General features: G+C 39.7%; 1 protein-coding gene across 4 annotated transcripts in view; it reads right to left on the bottom strand.

Annotated features, from left to right (window-relative positions):
- The window catches only part of RNF17 (ring finger protein 17), a 48282-nt gene that overhangs the window by 15431 nt on the left and 14192 nt on the right, over positions 1 to 18659 (bottom strand). For all 4 annotated transcript variants that reach the window (XR_008451932.1, XM_054078097.1, XM_054078113.1 and 1 more), the window contains exons 11-22: positions 16093 to 16254; positions 14645 to 14831; positions 14042 to 14204; positions 12476 to 12666; positions 9362 to 9488; positions 8320 to 8473; positions 6493 to 6608; positions 4287 to 4407; positions 3424 to 3541; positions 2396 to 2617; positions 1259 to 1409; positions 703 to 821 (exon numbers count right to left, since the gene is read on the bottom strand). Coding sequence is in view for 3 of the 4 variants with exons in the window: in XM_054078097.1 (XP_053934072.1) it covers positions 703 to 821; positions 1259 to 1409; positions 2396 to 2617; positions 3424 to 3541; positions 4287 to 4407; positions 6493 to 6608; positions 8320 to 8473; positions 9362 to 9488; positions 12476 to 12666; positions 14042 to 14204; positions 14645 to 14831; positions 16093 to 16254 (1831 nt within the window). In the remaining variant the exon portion in view is untranslated. The remainder of the gene's footprint in view (positions 1 to 702; positions 822 to 1258; positions 1410 to 2395; positions 2618 to 3423; positions 3542 to 4286; positions 4408 to 6492; positions 6609 to 8319; positions 8474 to 9361; positions 9489 to 12475; positions 12667 to 14041; positions 14205 to 14644; positions 14832 to 16092; positions 16255 to 18659) is intronic.

Genomic DNA, 18659 nt, shown 5'->3' with positions numbered 1-18659 from the left:
TGTACAAAACTCCTTCAGTACAAGAAACATTGGCTTAATCACAAAGCCTTGTTTTTTTGAAACCACCTGTACTGTTAGGGAAAAAAGATCATTTTCATTACAGCCAATAGTAAAAGAAATGGTTATTCATCTCTAGAGCCGTATGACAGGAAGAATTCAAAAATAGAACCCCAAAACTTTCAAACTGAGGATGATCACAAGTTCCAGAAGTACAACACCTGTCTTAACAGATCAAAGAAAAATATACACTTCATCTGCCAATAGACTTTTTATATCCATTCCAGGAATGCATATTACAAACATGATTATTTTTTCTTCACAATACAGACAGCGCGCACACACACACACACAGAGGAGAATACACTGTGCATTTTCATGACATGTAATTCATCTCTAATTCTGAGCCAAGAAAAAAAACGTTCAGTGAAATAAGAAAAACCTTTATCATCTGTCCAATAGTTTATAACTCATCCTATAAACAGCCTTTCTTTCTACAGTACGGTTTCTGCTTTACCTGTAGACAGCATAACCCATAGGAAAACAAAACTTTATGAAACAAATTACAGCTGCCATTCCACTTTTTCTTTACTCAAAAAGTAAACCACATTCAACTTTTAGATAATCAGTGCTAACACAGGAAAATATTAAGTTATGTCATTATTAGGTTTCTAATACTGCTACTCAGTATAAGGGAAAGGCTACCTTATATCTGCCAAGGAACACTCTATTGCTAATCTCTCAATTATCTTCATATTTTCATTAAGTTTTCTTAGACATCTGATATCCACTGTTTTTTCAGCTCCAGAATCATACAGCAGTACCTATTACAGACAAGAAACACAAGAAACCAGAAAAAAAACGCTCTTTTAGTGTTATCTGTAACAAATGATAATTCAAAGCATGCCTCAATAGGTAAGCACAATTCAAACAAACATTACTACGATTAAAAAAACAGCCTTTGCACTGAAGAACTTAATCACACAACACAAATGACTACCACAGCATACTGGGAGGACAAGACACACAAACACGCTCAAAGGGTGTCAAACAACTTTACAGAAGCTGATAGTGAATTAGAAATTAGAGCTCTGAGGGGACAGTAATCTTAATTGCAGCAATGTACAACACAACTTAAACACTTGACAAAAGCAAAAGACTGAGAAAATTCTAATGCAGAAGTAGGAAGTAAAGATTTGACATTATTTTATTAATGAACTTTACAAACTTTACAAATAAACTCTTCCCATAAGAGTTTTACCTCTGCACTTGTATCAGAGACAATCCTGATTATCTGACCTCTTTGCCACTGTTTCAAAGCACATATGTAAACAGCACAGTGCATGCTACTCTCCCACTTCACATACTGGGGCTGGGATTCTCCATAGATGGTAGCCATCTTCTCCTGTAAACTAACATTCAAAAAAACCAGTTTTCTAGTGGTACAATTTTATCGAGGGAATAAAGTGGGTTTTTTTTAGTCAATTATTGCTTAACCAGCAAACAGTAAAGTTCTAGCAACTGTACACATAGTATTTTTTTTCTTCACAACATATTAGAACACATGTAAAGAAGCTTCAAAAAGCATGTAATCTGATTAAAATTCTATAAAATAGTCCTGTTTTCTTAAGCAATGGAATGAATCTGAGTGTTCCTGTCCCTTCTGTATAGCGCTATATGAAAGAGGCACTAGTTTTTCTTGACAGCTTGAGAGCGTGGTACTCATTTAGTGTCACATCTAATTCTATGGGACTGTAGGTAGCTACACGTAACAACATGAAAAGATGAAAGAAAGCAGCAGTAAGAGGCAGACGATTAGCAACTTGCACTAAGCAATGATATTTCCACTTAAACTGTCCATTTCCATTTCACTGTCTTTAAACAGTATACGTTACCTAAACATCTACCAAATGAAGGTTGAGACAATATGTCTAGAAAATGCCTTTAAACTCTCCTAACAGCATGTTAGAATCATGTTGAAAGAAGTAACTCGACTGAAGTTCTAAGATTTAAGATACCGGTATTATTTAACAATATTTCTAATGAAGGAATGTGGACAAGAAAAGAGAGAGCAAAAAGATTTACTCTTTCTGGACACTGTTGCATTTACCAGGCCCAAATATTTACCACATTACTGATTTGAAATAGGAGTGAGATCACGGAATCAAACAGTAGGGGTTGGGAGGAAGATCACGTACTTAAATGTAGAATCACAAATATTTATAAACCACAACATAGTGCCAACCTGCTTTCTATTCCCATACAAAGCCAGGCAAGTCAACACCATTCATAGTACCTAGAGCCAAATACAACCCTAATCAGGATTTGTTCTAACTATAGTTCACCAATGTGTATTAAGAATGCCTTCACTCAAAAAAAGTTCTTTGAATTTTAGTACCTTTTCAATACACTTTCTGATGACAGCCACTGTATAAAGATTTTGCTAGGAGACACAACATTACTAATTTTCACTTGTAGCATTTTCTCAGAAAGTGATTTTAAATCTCTTTCACGCACAGATATCACGTCTACAGTATTTTTATCTTCCCAGGTTTCTGGATTTTCTTCTAGAGGAAGGTCCCATACTTCTTTGGGTCCTGCAGTGGTACTTTCAGTGTATCTATAAAGAGCATGAAGTAATTAGAATGGAAGTTTAAACGCATTTTATACACAGTGCTAAAGAGCTCAATAATCACAGTTCAACATGACAGGAATCATTCACCATGAAGCTGAGGGAAGAGTAATGAATAACTTAAAAAGCAGAAAAAAACCCCAACAAAAGACAAACCTATTTCTAAATGCTACTTCTGAAATGTTAGCGATTGTAACTTGCTTTTTATTCTCCTGCAGAAGGTGTCCTCACTCGTTCCACTGACAGATGAAAGCACTATGCAATACAGGCTGCCAGGAGAAAAGCAAGCTTGACACAAATGGACTGCTGAACGTTAATGTTTGTGTCTGGCTCAAAAGACATCAAATTACTCCTATCACACTTCTGGAAATCAATGTCACTTATGAGCAAAAGCTGCACCATTCGACTTCTAAGATACGTAAACATTCATTTCAGAAGGATATTAACATCAGCAAAACATTCACTTCTCTAGCATTCCCCGAGGATACAAATACAACACAAATGGTGCCAGCACCCAAGTAGGGTACTGAGTGAAGTAAGGTCATGATGATGCCTTCATGAAAACTTGTTTAAATTGCGTGAGCTGGATAGAAAAAAGTTCGACAGCAAGAGTTGGCTGGTATGTATTTTGAGCCACAGCCCAGCTTAGTGTAGTCAGCTGATGAATGCGATTTGTAATGAATTTATCACATGTGGTCCACTCCAGCCAGTGCAGGTGACATCCTAAAGCCAGTAATTTTGTTACACAAATGCAGTATTTCCGAATACTTTTAAGTCATGCACAGTGTATTTACCCAGGTATGTAGGATGCCAGGTTCTCTTTAACTAGCTGGAAGTTAATACTAAAGCTTCTTCCATGAACAGCAGAGGGGTCAAAGAGTTCAACAGATAGGATTGTGTTATCTAAAATGTCTGTGAATGAATAATATAAACATTATTAGTGCAAATATACGACAGTATAAAGACTATTTATGGCTTTGGAGGCATGGTAAATAGTACTAAAAGAGAATTTTCTAAAGTTACGTTTGCATTTATAACATAATTAGATCTAAACACCAGCAATATGCAGAAGCTTTGCTTTCCTCATATCTACAAAATTAAATTAAAATACACCAACGACCATAAAACAGTTTTGTTCAAAGAGAACAATTGCTACGTGTGATTTCTTTTATTGGATGGGTTCCAAACCATCATTCCATCAGTGCTGAAAATAACAAGCTGCATGTAAATAATAAACAGTATTGCGAAAAATCCTACTAAGGCCTGTGCGTGTCATTTGAAGTTCTTTTATCTTTTTTTCTTTTGTGATGTTCTAGTGCAGCAGTGATCACACTCCCAGCTACCAACACAGACAGAAACTGTCACGGATAGTGAGCACTTTTGGAAACAAACCCATGTTACTAAACCAGGATACTTCTATCACTTATAATGCCAGTGTGCTCTGTAAGAGAAGAAAATACCAGAGCATTTGTCAGAAGTTCTCTCTGTTATGTCTCCTTCAGTTAGTTCCTGTTTAGATATTCTCACTCCAAGCTACCTGTCACAAGTATGAACGTAAGCATTTCAAATAAATACCATCTAAAATACGAAAGCACATGCTTCTACATTTGAGTCAATTTAATAATATTTAATTATGTTAATACACTCGTTAGCTTACCAACAACTGAGCACAGCATAAGTTTATCTTCAGTCATTTCTTCAAATCTTTCCTTGGCTTCTCTGTTCCACTCATTTGCCCCTTTATAAGGCTCAATGTAAGCCAGCACGCACCTGATTGCCTAAAGAATAACTCAAATTATATATCTACCATCACATATCAAGGCCGTCTCCTTAGAGCCAAATCACTGACTTTACTTTGTATTCCTGCAGGACAGCATGACCTTGGCTTCTAGTTCTACACACATTTTTAATTTGATTTATGATGATCCCCCTTCCAGCAGCTCAGCACGAACCCCAAATTTGGATATATTTTGCTGAAATACAAAGAACTTGCTTCTCATTGCCTCTCATTATGGTTAGGCATAGAAATTGGTGTAGAGGCCAGGAAAGATTACTGCAGAGAAGTGATACAGAAGGCCTTCATCCTGTTTTGCTTACAATGTAATAACAACCCAGACTCAAAGCATCGAAGATTAACATGATCATACCACTGCAGAAGTGTGACTAAACACCAAGACACCACAGTTATTGCTCCCAAAGAAAGAAGAGTAACATACATGAGGGGAAAGGGAGAGAAAGGAAATAGACAATAGAAATAATTAAGTTTTGTGCAGATATTCTTAGGGTACAGGCAGTCAAGAAGATGAAAATAAGACTGACTGACAGGTTAAATGACAAAAGAAAGGGCTGTGAATGACAAAACCAACGCCATATTAAGCGCTACTCATTCCAGTCTTGCCCAAGACTTCTGCCAAATCCATTAAAATGCCAGCAAACCGTATTAACAGGCTGAAGAAAGTCTGACTTCTCTTGTAAAAGCCTCATTCAAACCCTCTTAACCAACTTACATTTGAGGCAATGCAATTTGTGATCACATGTGAAGACTTACCAATGCTAACATGCGAAATGACAGAGTAGCAGAAGCAACCTCACTTGTGATATTTTTACCTTCTCTAAGCTTCATTTTGCAATCTTGTGTTCAATGTTTCCAAGAATTTTAAAAAGCATTATTTTTTAAAATAGAAAATATTTGAAACCATAGCAACACATGAACAGACTGAGGTCTGCTGATCATTCCACTACTTGCATTAACACTAAGAGCAAGAGGAACTTCTTATTTCTTACGCAAACTTCAAGTGTAAACACCTGGCTGGACAGTTTTGCCAAAACCTACAATCATGTAAGAATGCCAAAATTTCAGAGTAACTTATAGGTTTGAGTCTTTTCAGACCTTTCTTTAGTGATCACATACCCATCTGTACCTGTCAACTCTTTAGCCCCTTCTCCTTTATGGCCCAAGTAAGGAGGACTAGTATGTGCCCAAGAGCTGACAAACTCCTAACAGATTTTTCTATGTATTTGGGCAATAACAAGTAATCAGTTGGAAGCATGGGATGACACACATCAAATAACCTAACATCTTTATTCATTAGGTACCTGACCCGAAGCATTAAGACATTCCAATTGCAAGAACATTTTGCCATTTTCAGAATCTTTCCCCTCCCTTGCTATCAAAAAAGGGCCTAGTTGTTGAGCCTGAAACTTTCCCCAGAAACCACTCACAATTATAAACAATTAAATCCTACTTTCAGTAAAAGATGTTGGCCAACCTTACAACAATCACTATTTCTGGTGCCTACACTGGTTAAAAAAGCCCTTTCAACGTATGGAGTTTTAAAGTTTAGCATAATTATGGTTGGCAATAAGAACAATCAAATGAACATCTAAAGGAGAAGAATTATGTGCACTTTTAATTTGACAAAAATATACCTTCCTTTCCCACTGTTTTTCTCCCTGTCAAAAGGGAGAAACTCTTACAATACCTAAATGTAGTAAATCACCAAATTTTAAATGTCATAAGCCAAACAAAAGCATAATTTTTAAAAAGATCATTATGTGATTATCATTTGCAAGTGAAAGACTGTAAAAATTAATTCAGCTTACTATGGAATTAAACACACAGAAAACACACATACACTTCCTCACTGCATGGTAAAACTAGATTTAATTTAAAACTGAATAACGAAAAAATCAGGAGCTTTTAATGGGGACCCAAACCACATTAACTAAGTCTGATCACAAACCCACGTGAAAAGGAACTTGCTTAATGTTTTATTTACCTCAAAATGTTAACAACTCCCTCTTTCCCCCTTCCATCTATTAAGATTCTATTGAGTATCTAATCCAGGCAAGCACTGATTTACCTTTTCTGGTAAGCTCAGAAATTCCGTTTTTACTCTGCGTATGTCTTTAACAGCTAAGGTAGCAACATTACCAAAGTCAACATATTTTACCATAACCTCTTGACGACTTGGCAGCCCTTCAAGAAAAACAATCCAAGTTATTAAAAGAAAAAATGAATATCTGATAAAGGTTAAAGCACCACAATTTCCAAGCAAAATCCACATCTATAGCATATAAACATAAAATATCACATTTTCAAATGTTCTATAACCCAATTCAAAACCTATATTCTTAAGTGCCAGCTCTTTTGTGTTCCTGAAACAGCAGAGTTAGCATTTTGGTCCCCTTCCATCTAATCACTTTATGAGACACCAGCATGTTAAATACGTGCCAAATAGACGTGCAAGCACAAATACAAACTGCATCCACTTTTAAAAGGCTATGGAGAATAATTAACCCACATGAGTTACACACTCAGAGATCGGCTACAATGGACAAAACTGTAGTTCAAACTGAAGCAGTAAGTGAAGTATTTTTGAAAACAAGTAGATAATAGAATTTCAGTTATATACAGAAAATTAAGTAAACTGCTTCTATTAAAAAAAACAGATGTATAAAGCACTTCATTAACAGCAAAAGATCATAACATACATTAGTATTATAGACATTATCAACCCATCTGTCAGTATAAGAGTGCCTAGCATAAGTGGCTGTTTGTTACTATTCATATCATAGAATCATAGAATAGTTAGCACTGGAAGGGACCTTAAAGATCATCTAGTTCCAACCCCCCTGCCATGGGCAGGGACATCCCACTAGATCAGGCTGCCCAAGGCCCCATCCAACCTGGCCTTGAACACCTCCAGGGATGGGACAGCCACAACCTTCCTCGGCAACCTGTTCCAGTGTCTCACCACTCTCATGGTGAAGAAATTTTTCCTACAGCCCCTCTCCAGCTTTCCTGTAGGACCCCTTCAAGTACTGGAAGGTCACTATTAGCGAGATCTCCTTGAGGCCTTCTCTTCTCCAGGCTGAACAGGCCCAATTCTCTCAGCCTGTCCTTGTAGGGAAGGTCCTCTAGTCCTCCAATCATCTTTGTAGCCCTCCTCTGGACCTGTTCCAACAGCTCCATATCCTTCTTACATTGAGGATTCCAGAACTGAACACAGTATTCCACATGAGGTCTCACAGGTGACGAATAGAGGGGCAGAATCACTTCCCTCAACCTGCTGGCCACACTTCTTTTGACGCAGCCCAGAATACGGTTGGCCTTCTGGGCTGTGAGCACACACTGCCAGCTCATGTCAAGCTTCTCATCGACCAGCACCCCTAAGTCCTCCTCTGCAAAGCTGCTCTCAAGCACGTCATCCTCCATCGTGTACCAAAAACAGGGATTGCCCCAACCCAGGTGCAGGACCTACACTTGGCCTTGTTGAACCTCATGAGGTTCTCACAGGCCCACTTCTCCACCTGTCCAGGTCCCTCTGGATGACATCTTGTCCCTCCAATGTGGCCACTACACCACTCAGCTTGGTGTCATCTGCAAACTTGCTGAGGGTGCACTCAATCTCACTGTCAATATCATTGATAAAGATATTGAACAGCACCGGTCCCAGTATGGACCCCTGAGAGACATCACTTTTCACGGATCTTCATCTGGACTTTGAGCCATTGACCACCTCTCTTTGAATACGACCATCCAACTAGTTGTTTATCCACTGACCTGTCAGCCTCACCTCTGTGCCTGGGAAGACCATGGAACAGATTTCTAGACCCGATGCGACTCTGTTTTAGCACCACATCTGAGCACGCAACCCTGCATTACAATGAAAGAATAAACACCTCACCTATAACCTGTGCTCTGTACCAATTCCCATCTTCCTGTTTTGCAACACAGGCTTGGCCTTCAACCGGGCAGACAATTTCAAAGTGTTTCCCATGCTCGTATTTATAGACGTCCTGAATTTTCTTGGAAAGAGCCAAAGAACCGAGGCGCTCTCTCTAAAATAAGAAAAACAAAACATACACACCAACCAGATGTTCTTTTTCCCCCCCCCCCCAATGTTACTTTTGTTCTTTTAAGGAGTGATTTTTCTACTAGTTGGCTTCCTAGTCCTTCCTCCCAACTTAAACAGTGGTTGCAAACACATGAATTAAAGATCCTAACAATTGTTGGATATTGCCCTGCTCAATCACCATGGTAAAATACTACATACCCAAACAGGAATTAACCAAGTAACAAAACTGACAAAAACATTAACTCTCTGGAATTCCAAGAATTCCTAGAATTAATCTAGTATTAACCTAGGATTACAGAATTATAAACTATATAAAATCATAACACTGGTAACAAGTGGCAAAAATTAATGGAAACTGTAACTTATTTAAATGTGGACTACAAGTAGCTCAACACTAAAGTCACAGAATGATAGAATGGTTTGGGTTGGAAGGGATCTTAAGGATCATCCAGTTCCAACCCCTCTGCCATGGGCAGGGACACATCCCCAGACCAGGCTGCCCGAAGCCTCACCCAACCCAGCCTCGAACACCTCCAGAGATGGGGCAGCCACAACTGCCCTGGGCAACCTGTGCCAGTGTCTCACATCATCCTCAGCATGAAGAATTTCCTCCTTACGCGTAATCTAAATCGTCCCCCTTCCAATTTAAAGCCATTCTCCCTCGTCCTATCATTCCATGCCCTTGTAAAAAGTCCCTCTTCAGCTTTCCTGGAGCCCCCTTCAGCTACTGGAAGGCCACTCTAAGGTCTCCCCAGAGCATTCTCTTCTCCAGGCTGAACAACCCCAACTCTCTCAGCCTGTCCTCATAGCAGAGGTGGTCCAGCGCATTAGTTCAGAATTCTATTTGAATAGAACTTATTTCTAAACTTACCAACTGAACATAGAAATCAGTTGGGCTATTAATGTGACATACTGCAACAGAGACTTCTTTTCCTTCTTGCGGAATCTTAGGTGGGGCATACTGTGAGATGGTATGATTTTCTAGCTGTAATCTAAACCTAAGGTAAACAAAATGAAATTCTGAATAAATTCTGTCAAAACTAATTGAGAAGGAATACTTTTACATTCCAATGTTAAGTTTCCCATAAAAAACGCAAATTAATCTTACAAAAATAACTGGATTCATGTTTATATTAATAGCTTGAACCTTCTTTCCTGCATTTGGTGCAGCCAATTCTTTCCAATGCTTATTGCATCACAAACATAACATATGAAGAATGATACGTTACTGCTGGCTCCTGAACAGATCTTGTTATTTGGGATGCATTACCGTACATCTAAATCAGTAAAAAAAAAAAATTAAAGTAAAAGGCTAGAATCTACTACATTGACAAAACCATTTTCTTTCAGATTTTCACAGAATCACAGAACCATCTAGGTTGGAAAAGACCTTTAAAGGTCATTGAGCCCAACTGTTAAACTAACACTGCCTAGTCCACCACTAAACCATGTCCCTAAGTGCCACAATTGAATGTCTTTTAAATACCTCCAGGAATGGTGGCTCAACCACTTTCCGAGGCAGCCTGCTCCAGTGTTTGGTAGCCCCCTGGTTAAAAAGTATTTCCTAACATCCAATGTAAACCTCCCCTGGTGCAGCTTGAAGCCACTCCCTCTTGTCCTATCACCTGTCACCTGCGAGAAGAGACCAGCACTCACCTTAGTACTCAGTCTCCTTTCAGAGAGCCGTAGAGAGCACCAAGGTCCTCTATCAGCCTCATCTTCTCCAGACAGAATAAACCCAGTTCACTCTGCTGCTCCTCCTAACACTTGTGCTCCAGACCCTACACCAGTTTCCTTCCCCTTCTCTGGACATGCTCCAGCACCTCAATGTCCTCCTCGTAGTGAGGGGCCCAAAACTGAACACAGGATTTGAGGTGTGGCCTCACCAGTGCCGAGTATAGGGGCACAATCACCTCCCTTGGTTCTGCTGACCACACTACTTCTGATAAATGCCAGGATGCCGCCAGCCTTCTTGGCCATGTGGGCACACTGCAGGCTGACAATTATGCCGGCTGTCAGCCAACACCCCCAGGCCCTGTTCTGCCAGGCAGTTTTCCAGCCACTCTTCCCCTAGCCTGTAGCATTGCATAGGGTTGTTGTGACTAAGGCCCAACTAGAAATCAAACTAGCTAAGTCTGTGAAAGATAATAAAAAATCTTTCTACAAATACATTAACAAGAAAAGGAGGACTAGGGAGAATATTCAGTTCCTATTGGACGCAGAAGGAACAACAGTAACAAGGGATAAGGACAAGGCTGAGATACTTAATGCCTTCTTTGTCTCAGTCTTTAATAGTAAGGGAAGTTATTCCCTCTGTGTACAAACCCAAGAATTAGAGTAGAATGAGGCTCCCATGATCCAAGAGGAGGTGGTTAGAGATTTGCTTGCCCAGCTAGACACCCACAAATCTATGGGGCCGGATGGGATCCACCCAAGAGTAGTAAAGGAGCTGGCAGATGTCCTTTCCAAACCCCTTTCCATCAACTTCCAGCAGCCCAGGCTGGGGAAGTTCCACTGGACTGGAGGCTGGCTGATGTTGTGCCCATCTACACGAAGGGTTGCAGGGAAGGATCCAGGGAACTACAGGCCTGTCAGTCTGACCTCAGTGCCAAGGAAAGTCATGGAACAGGTGGTCTTGAGTGCTATCAGGAAGCATATGCAAGAGAACCAGGTGATTAGGCCCAGTCAACACAGGTTCATGAAAGGTAGGTCTTGCCTAACTAATCAGATCGCCTTGTATGACAAAGTGACTTGACTACTGGATGAAGGAAAGGCTGTGGATGTAGTCTTCTTGTACTTCAGTAAAGCCTTTGACAGTTTCTCACAGCATTCTGCTTCAGAAACTGTTGGCCTCTGGCCTGGACAGGCGCACGCTCTCCTGGATAGAAAACTGGTTGGATGGCTGGGCCCAGAGAGTGGTGGTAAATGGAGTTAACTCCAGCTGGGGGCCAGTTACAAGTGGGGTTCCTCAGGGCGTGGTACTGGGTCCAGCCCTGTTCAGTGTCTTTATCAATGACCTGGATGAAGGCATTGAGTGCACCCTTAACAAGTTTGTGGATGATACTAAGCTGGGTGGAAGCGTAGATCTGCTGGAGGGTAAGGGAGGCTCTGCAGAGGGACCTGAACAGGCTGGACCGCTGGGCTGAGGACAATGGCATGAGGTTTAACAAGGCCAAATGCCGGGTCCTGCACTTGGGGCACAACAACCCTATGCAGCGCTACAGACTAGGAGAAGTCTGGTTAGAAAGCTGCCTGGAGGAGAAGGACCTGGCGGTGTCGGTTGACAGCTGACTGAACATGAGCCAGCAGTGTGCCCAGGGGGCCAAGAAGGACAATGGCATCTTGGCTTGTATCAGAAATGGTGTGACCAGCAGGTCCAGGGAGGTTATTCTCCCTCTGTACTTGGCACTGGTGAGACCGCACCTCGAATACTGTGTTCAGTTCTGGGCCTCTCACCACAAGAAGGATGTTGAGGCTCTGGAGAGCGTCCAGAGAAGAGCAACGAAGCTGGTGAGGGGGCTGGAGAACAAGTGTTACGAGGAGTGGCTGAGAGAGCTGGGGTTGTTTAGCCTGGAGAAGAGGAAGCTGAGGGGAGACCTTATTGCTCACTACAACTACCTGAAGGGAGGTTGTGAAGAGGAGGCCTTTTCTCCCAAGTGACAGGACAAGCAGGAATGGCCTGAAGCTCTGCCAGGGGAGGTTCAGGCTGGACATGAGGAAAAATTTTTCATGGCAAGGGTCACTGGGCACTGGAACAGGCTGCCCACCACCTGCCAGGATGGTGGTTGAGTCACCATCCCTGGAGGTGTTTAAGGGACGGGTGGATGAGGTGCTGAGGGGCATGGTTTAGGGATTGTTAGGAATGGTTGGACTCGATGTCCCAGTGGGTCCTTTCCAAACCTAGTGATCCTATAATTCTATTCTATGATTCTATGCTGTTATCATCTATGGCATAAGAGCGTAAACTGAAGAAATCAACACATACCTTGCCAAGTCTAAAAAAACTAATGCATCCTTGAGAGACACTGGCATGTTATTGCTTATTTTATTAAGAGGAGGTTTTCTCAAATCCACAATGAGAACACCATCCTCTTCTCTAAATATGGTCATGGAAACAGCTGTATTATTGACCATTCCTAAAAATTTTGTCTTTGCTTCCTCTCTCCAACCTTCATTCTGTATGAGGAAGAAAGAAAAAGTTAATGAACATATCAGAGAATGTTTAAACAAAAATTACAAATAGTCATCACAAATAAAACAAAACAGAAGCAAGGAAGGAAGCACAGCTGTGTCTGAATAGATGAAATACCAAACAATCTAGTCCATAGCCAGGACAGTGTTGAAACAGTATTCTAAGATGGACTTTTTTTTTTAACTGCATAAAACTGAGTCAGATCAAAAGGATGCAGTTTCTATCACGTTTCTTTTAAAGATGCAACATTTCATCCCTTCCAATTCTCCTCACAGATAAACAAGCATTGTCATATGCTGTTTCATCTCAAGATTTACATTTCTGCTCTCCCAATTAATTTGAAAATATATTCTTATCTCTCTGACTCTTTATACAACTCTACAACATAGTTTGGTCAATTTACACATTCCTCCTCACCACCACATCCTTCTCGATGTTTTATCTACCCTGAAAAAGCCTGTCTGAATTTATTTCTCTTGGATTAAGTTAACGCATTTCTCATTTAATACTGCAAATCTGCGCTTTTTAGGTATGAAAAAAATGAAAGCCCATACAAGGATGCCATTTTACTTCCATCTGTGAAAACTCTTCCAGAACTTCCTTTTTGAAACTACTTCAGACAACATGAGACTGGTAAAATGACCCCAAATCAACCAAGAGTTATACTGTCAGAAATGCACAGCTACATTGGACATAGTTCACAGAAAGGGTCATGTTGCAAATGGTGCAAATATAAAGAAAGCCTGTAAGTAAGTGAACATTGAAAAAACCCAATTCTGCAATCTATGTCCTTTTTCTAAAAGGATAAAGCTGACAGTACTTTATTTGCTGTTATACTGAAAGAGAAGAAATAACACTTTTCAATATGTGGTAAAAAAATATAAGTAGCAAAGGACAATCCCCCAAAAGATTCTCTTAAAAATTCTAAAGCTATTTCTTCTGTTTGGATGATTTTCAAAGTGACTACTTGCATAAAGGTATCAGACAGCCATGAAATAGGAGTACCAGTTCTGTAATTTGTTTTTAGATTTGACAAAAAAGCATGCCTAGAGTAGGAGTAGTGAGACTTAGATCTGAAATATGTATTTGTAAACCCAGAGTAGGAGTAGTGAGACTTAGATCTGAAATATGTATTTGTAAACCCAGAGATTTTTAAAACAGACTGCTAGAAACTCATTTCCTTTCCAACAAAAGCAATGCAATTTATCTTTTTACAAGAGATGATTTAACTTTTTTGAAAAACACACCATACTCAAGTTTCCTTCCGTTTATACTAGAATAAGATCAGTGTAAATTATGTTCTTTAATATAAGTTTTAAGAGAAACTCTCCTGAAATAGTACCAACAGCTTTTACTTACTGCATTTTTGGGAACAAGATCCTTCAGTGAACATCGTACTGCTAAAGGAGGAATAGCTGCAAGTTCTGCCTCAATATTCTGATCAGGCTTCCTTACAAACAAACAAATGTCATCTGTTTCAATAGTCTGAGTAGCAGTTTCAGGCCTTTCAGCGGGAACATATCTATTAATGGGAATAAATGCAGTATTAACTTAAAAGAAAAGCAAAACACACAATACCAAAAAAACCATAAAACCAAACCCCTGACTTAAAGACATTATTGCAATGATCGCCATAACATCAACGCCATTGAAGCAGAATGACAAAGTATCAATGAAACACATTTCTTGGTGTTTTTTTCCAACACTGAGGATTTGTGTATTCTTGTTTGCAGTGCAAATCTAAGTTAAACATTTTAACATACCAGAGCTTGTACACTTGCGCACTTACATATACTGCCACTTTTCTTGTGGGACATATGCATAGAACATTAGTGTCATTCAGATATCTCATTATTTGCTTCTGTGAAGCTGATGGAAGACATGCTTCTTTAGTAGAGTTCCTTTTGAGTGACAACAGTTAAGGAAACAATTGCAGACAAAAACCTCTCTCTGTAAACATACCCTGAGAAAATTAGAACTACAGAGCTCCCAAAATCAATCAGGAATATTTCCAGCAGTGCAATATCACAAACTCGGTGTCTTACTGGGCAAGAATTCTTCTTATGTTTACTCTTTAGGGGAATTAATTCAGTGATAGTTCCACGGCACCACATTCCAGTTTCCCTGTTCTTAATAAAAATTTTACCACCTATACAGAAGCAAATAAAAAGACAGATCAAACTCAGTATCTGCAGGTATTTCACACTGTAAGTATTATTACAGCTCTGCATAATATTCCACTGTTGCCTATCTTCCACACAGGTAATGATAGCATTACTGTTAAAATAAAGACACAAAGACATTAAAAGACTTGCCTGGATAGCCACCTGAAGTTTTCTCCCCACATTCATTGTCTGTAAGGCTAGGAGGCGTTTGGCTTGTATTAAGATGTAATTTCTGGCAAACTTTCTATACCTCTTAGTAAAGCAGCAAACCCCATTGAAGTTGATATCAGCTTTCTAAATACCTTCTAGAAATGAGTAACACTGTCATTGTGTGGGTTAGAAAATAATTTTAATGATTTCGCAATGCATTATTGTCTTTAATTTATACTTCCCAAAAGGTTTATACCCAGATAGTAAACTCTAAAAAAAAAAAATATCTATCCACCTCAAGGCAATGTCGCTTGCATAAGAGAAAGCTGATTTACCAAAGTATTCAAAGAACTAGGCTAGTTAATAAAATCCATACACCGAAAAAGAACAATTATAGAATCACTAGGTTGGAAAAGACCTCTTGGATCATCAAGTCCAACCATTCCTATCAACCACTAAAACATGCCCCTGAGCACCTCATCTACCCGTCTTTTAAATACCTCCAGGAAGGCGACTCAACCACCTCCCTGGGCAGCCTCTGCCAGTGCCTGATGACCCTTTCACTGTGAAACATTTTTTTCTCATGTCCAGTCTGAACCTCCCCTGGTAGAGCTTGAGGCCATTCCCCCTTGTCCTGTCCCCTGTCATGTGGGAGAAGAAGCCAGATCCTTCCTCTCTACAACCTCCTTTCAGATAGTTGTAGAGAGCAACAAGGTCTCCCCTCAACCTCCTCTTCTCAAACCTAAACAACCCCAGTTCCCTCAGCCGCTCCTCATAAGACTTGTTCTCCAGCCCCTTCACCAGCTTCATTGGTCTTCTCTGGACATGCTCCAGAACCTCAACATCCTTCTTGTGGTGAGAGCATACACTTTTCACACACTGAAAAGGAACTATCAGTTAACAAGTATGACCTGATACTGTAAAACATTCAAGTTTACAGACAAGCATTTCAACTGTTGGTTACTCTAAGCACTCAATTTAAGTTGAAAAGAACTGTAGAGGGGAGAGAGAAAAAAAAAGAACTGGATACCAAGGAAGACATAACGCAAGATAGTATTGTAAGCCAGTGTAGACCTTTAGAAATTAATAATTTACCTAATTCCAAAACATTTGAAGGCAAGAGATATGAACTCTTATTACAACAAAAGTTTTCTAATTTTGTCTCCAAAACCCGTGCTTCTTTCTTCTGGAAGTATCTCCGAACATAGAAGTGGCATGGATTTACGACATGGCTTACGAACACTAGTTCTGTTGAACCTGAGTAAGAGATGAAACAGAGATGAAACAGATTACCAAACACTACCCAAGTTACTCCAAACACTATTATTAAACATGATTACGTTTACAAGGTCTAACAAAAACCCTGAGACTAACCCTACAGCTGAGAAACCAAGCGTGAGAGGGAAGAGCCAGTTTTAAATCTCACAAGACTGCTCACATTCGTTTTAAACTAGTTGCCACAATTGCCTTCTGATTAAACCTGTTTTGAACTACCCTCAAGATAGCCTGCAAAACGAAAGGCTGACTGCTTACAAAGCACTTCCTGAATTTAAGCAGGTAATTCAGAGTTTCTATTCCCTTTATTTAATAGAGAATAAGGAAGCTTCCAGAAAGCAAATTAATAAGACTCCTATCTCTAAAAATAGGTATGCTAAGCACTTTCATAAAGTTATGCAGGAAGATCAAAGAATAGCCTAAAGCCAGCCAAGAAATGAGCCTAAGACAGTACCTCTGCCTAAGCACCTAAATCCTTTCTACTACAGGTACCTCCCTAGATTCGGGATCCAAAATGCCAGCTTCTCTTTCTGACGCTACTTGCCAAAGGTGGTAGATAGGTCAGGATGTTTTACAAGCCCAGCAACTCAATTCCTACAAGACTATTTTAAACAACAAAACTTCCTGCCAAAAATGGATAGCACCACCTAGATCAGATCCAATGCCACCTGACTATCAGGGCAAAGTAAACAGACAGATTTGCAGTCTCGAAGGTCTGCCAACTTGTGCCCGCCTCTGAACTGTTACTGATCACAAGCAGAAGACTGTACGAAGAATCTGGCATTTGAAGCATTCTGAGCATGTAAGCAGGACCACGCTTGGAAGTTTTGGAAATGCATTGTCCAGAACAGATGCAAGATTGCTCTTGGGCATTTCCAGTGGAGAAGACGATATCTGAATAAAAAGCCTAAGAGACTTGAAATATTTTGGTTATAGGAACACTAGGTCATCCGTATCACACCTGGTTAGCATCTTCAATGATGTGATGAGTCAGCTAGCTTTGTTTAAGCAGACCAAGAAAAGTACATATTAACACTCACTTCACTAGACCAGTGCAGACTGATAAATACATCCAAAAACCCTAAGAGGAGCTTGGTCAATTCTGGATCACTCCAACCAGATGGATCCAGAAGAGGTGTCTTTAAGCTGTTTGAGAATGTTCCTTAAACTGAATGTAAACAAAACATCCCAACAAACCACAGCTGCCTGAAAAGGACTTGAAAAATTTATCAATTATTATTCATCTGATAAACTAGTGGGAAAGAATGAAAAACTTGTTATTTTGAACTTCAAATTACACTTCTCAATCAGAAAAAGAAACCATATTGCAGAAATTCTGGCATACTAATGATAAAGACAATCACATCAAGTAACTTTATGACTATTTCATCTCTCTAAGATCTTGTTCTCCTGGTGTATATGTGAGATACTCAAGTGCCTAATAAAGGCTGAGCACACACTACACTGGCTTCAGTATGGGCATCAGGAGAATTTCTCTGCTATTTATTTCCACGGAACTTGTTATGGATTTAAAATGCTTAAGTCCCATTAAGAGCAGCCAGTGAACTCACAAGTGACTGGATAGATTTTCAGTGAGAATACATTTATGACTCTGAGGTAAAAAAAGAGAAAACCAAAACCTAAACAAACAAACAAACAAAACTAAAAAAAAAAATGCGGTTTCCTTAATCTTTTCTGTTTGCCAATATTGTTGTTTCCTATATTAAGGCACATCTTTTTGCAACAGCGTTTTCCACATCTGCTGCTTCTTTCAAGGGCTTCTTTCTTTCCCAATACTGCGATCTCTACTCTGCAACTTCCATTACCTTTTACACTCAACAATGAGCAAACCTCAATGCACTGCACAAACTCTGCCTACAGAATTTTTGAACAAAGTAACTTATTTCCTCAAATTACTCTCAGTTTCGTACATTTATCTGTTCACTCCTAATTTAAGAAACCAAACACAGAGGGAGAACAAGATAACACAGTTCAAAATTCAGCATACAAAATACTGACCTAAGAAATGGGCCCCATGGTTCACAGCTAGTGCTGCTATCATTATGTCAAGTATCTGCCAGGTGAGAAACACTGCCAATAGTGAGTTTCTGAAAGCTACTTGTGACTTCTGCACTGCACCTTCCAAAACTAAGTGGTTTTATGGCAAATCTTAAAAGATGCTCTATTCTTTATGACAGCAAGAAGAGCAGACAAGGAAGTGTTTTTACAGAGCAGAACTGCTGGTACCAAGAATGACATCTGCATTGCAAGCACCTCTCAGACTAGTTTTAACTAGAAGGAAAACAATCAATGTGCTCCAAAGATGGCTCTTACATGTGAGCAAATAATCGCTAACTAGGTACGGTCTCCTTCCTAGTATGTTCCTG

The sequence above is a fragment of the Cuculus canorus genome, chromosome 1, assembly GCF_017976375.1.
Source record: "Cuculus canorus isolate bCucCan1 chromosome 1, bCucCan1.pri, whole genome shotgun sequence".
NCBI lineage: Eukaryota > Metazoa > Chordata > Aves > Cuculiformes > Cuculidae > Cuculus > Cuculus canorus.
The sequence above is the reverse complement of the archived record's forward strand: the minus strand, read 5'-3'. Positions and strand labels throughout refer to the sequence as shown.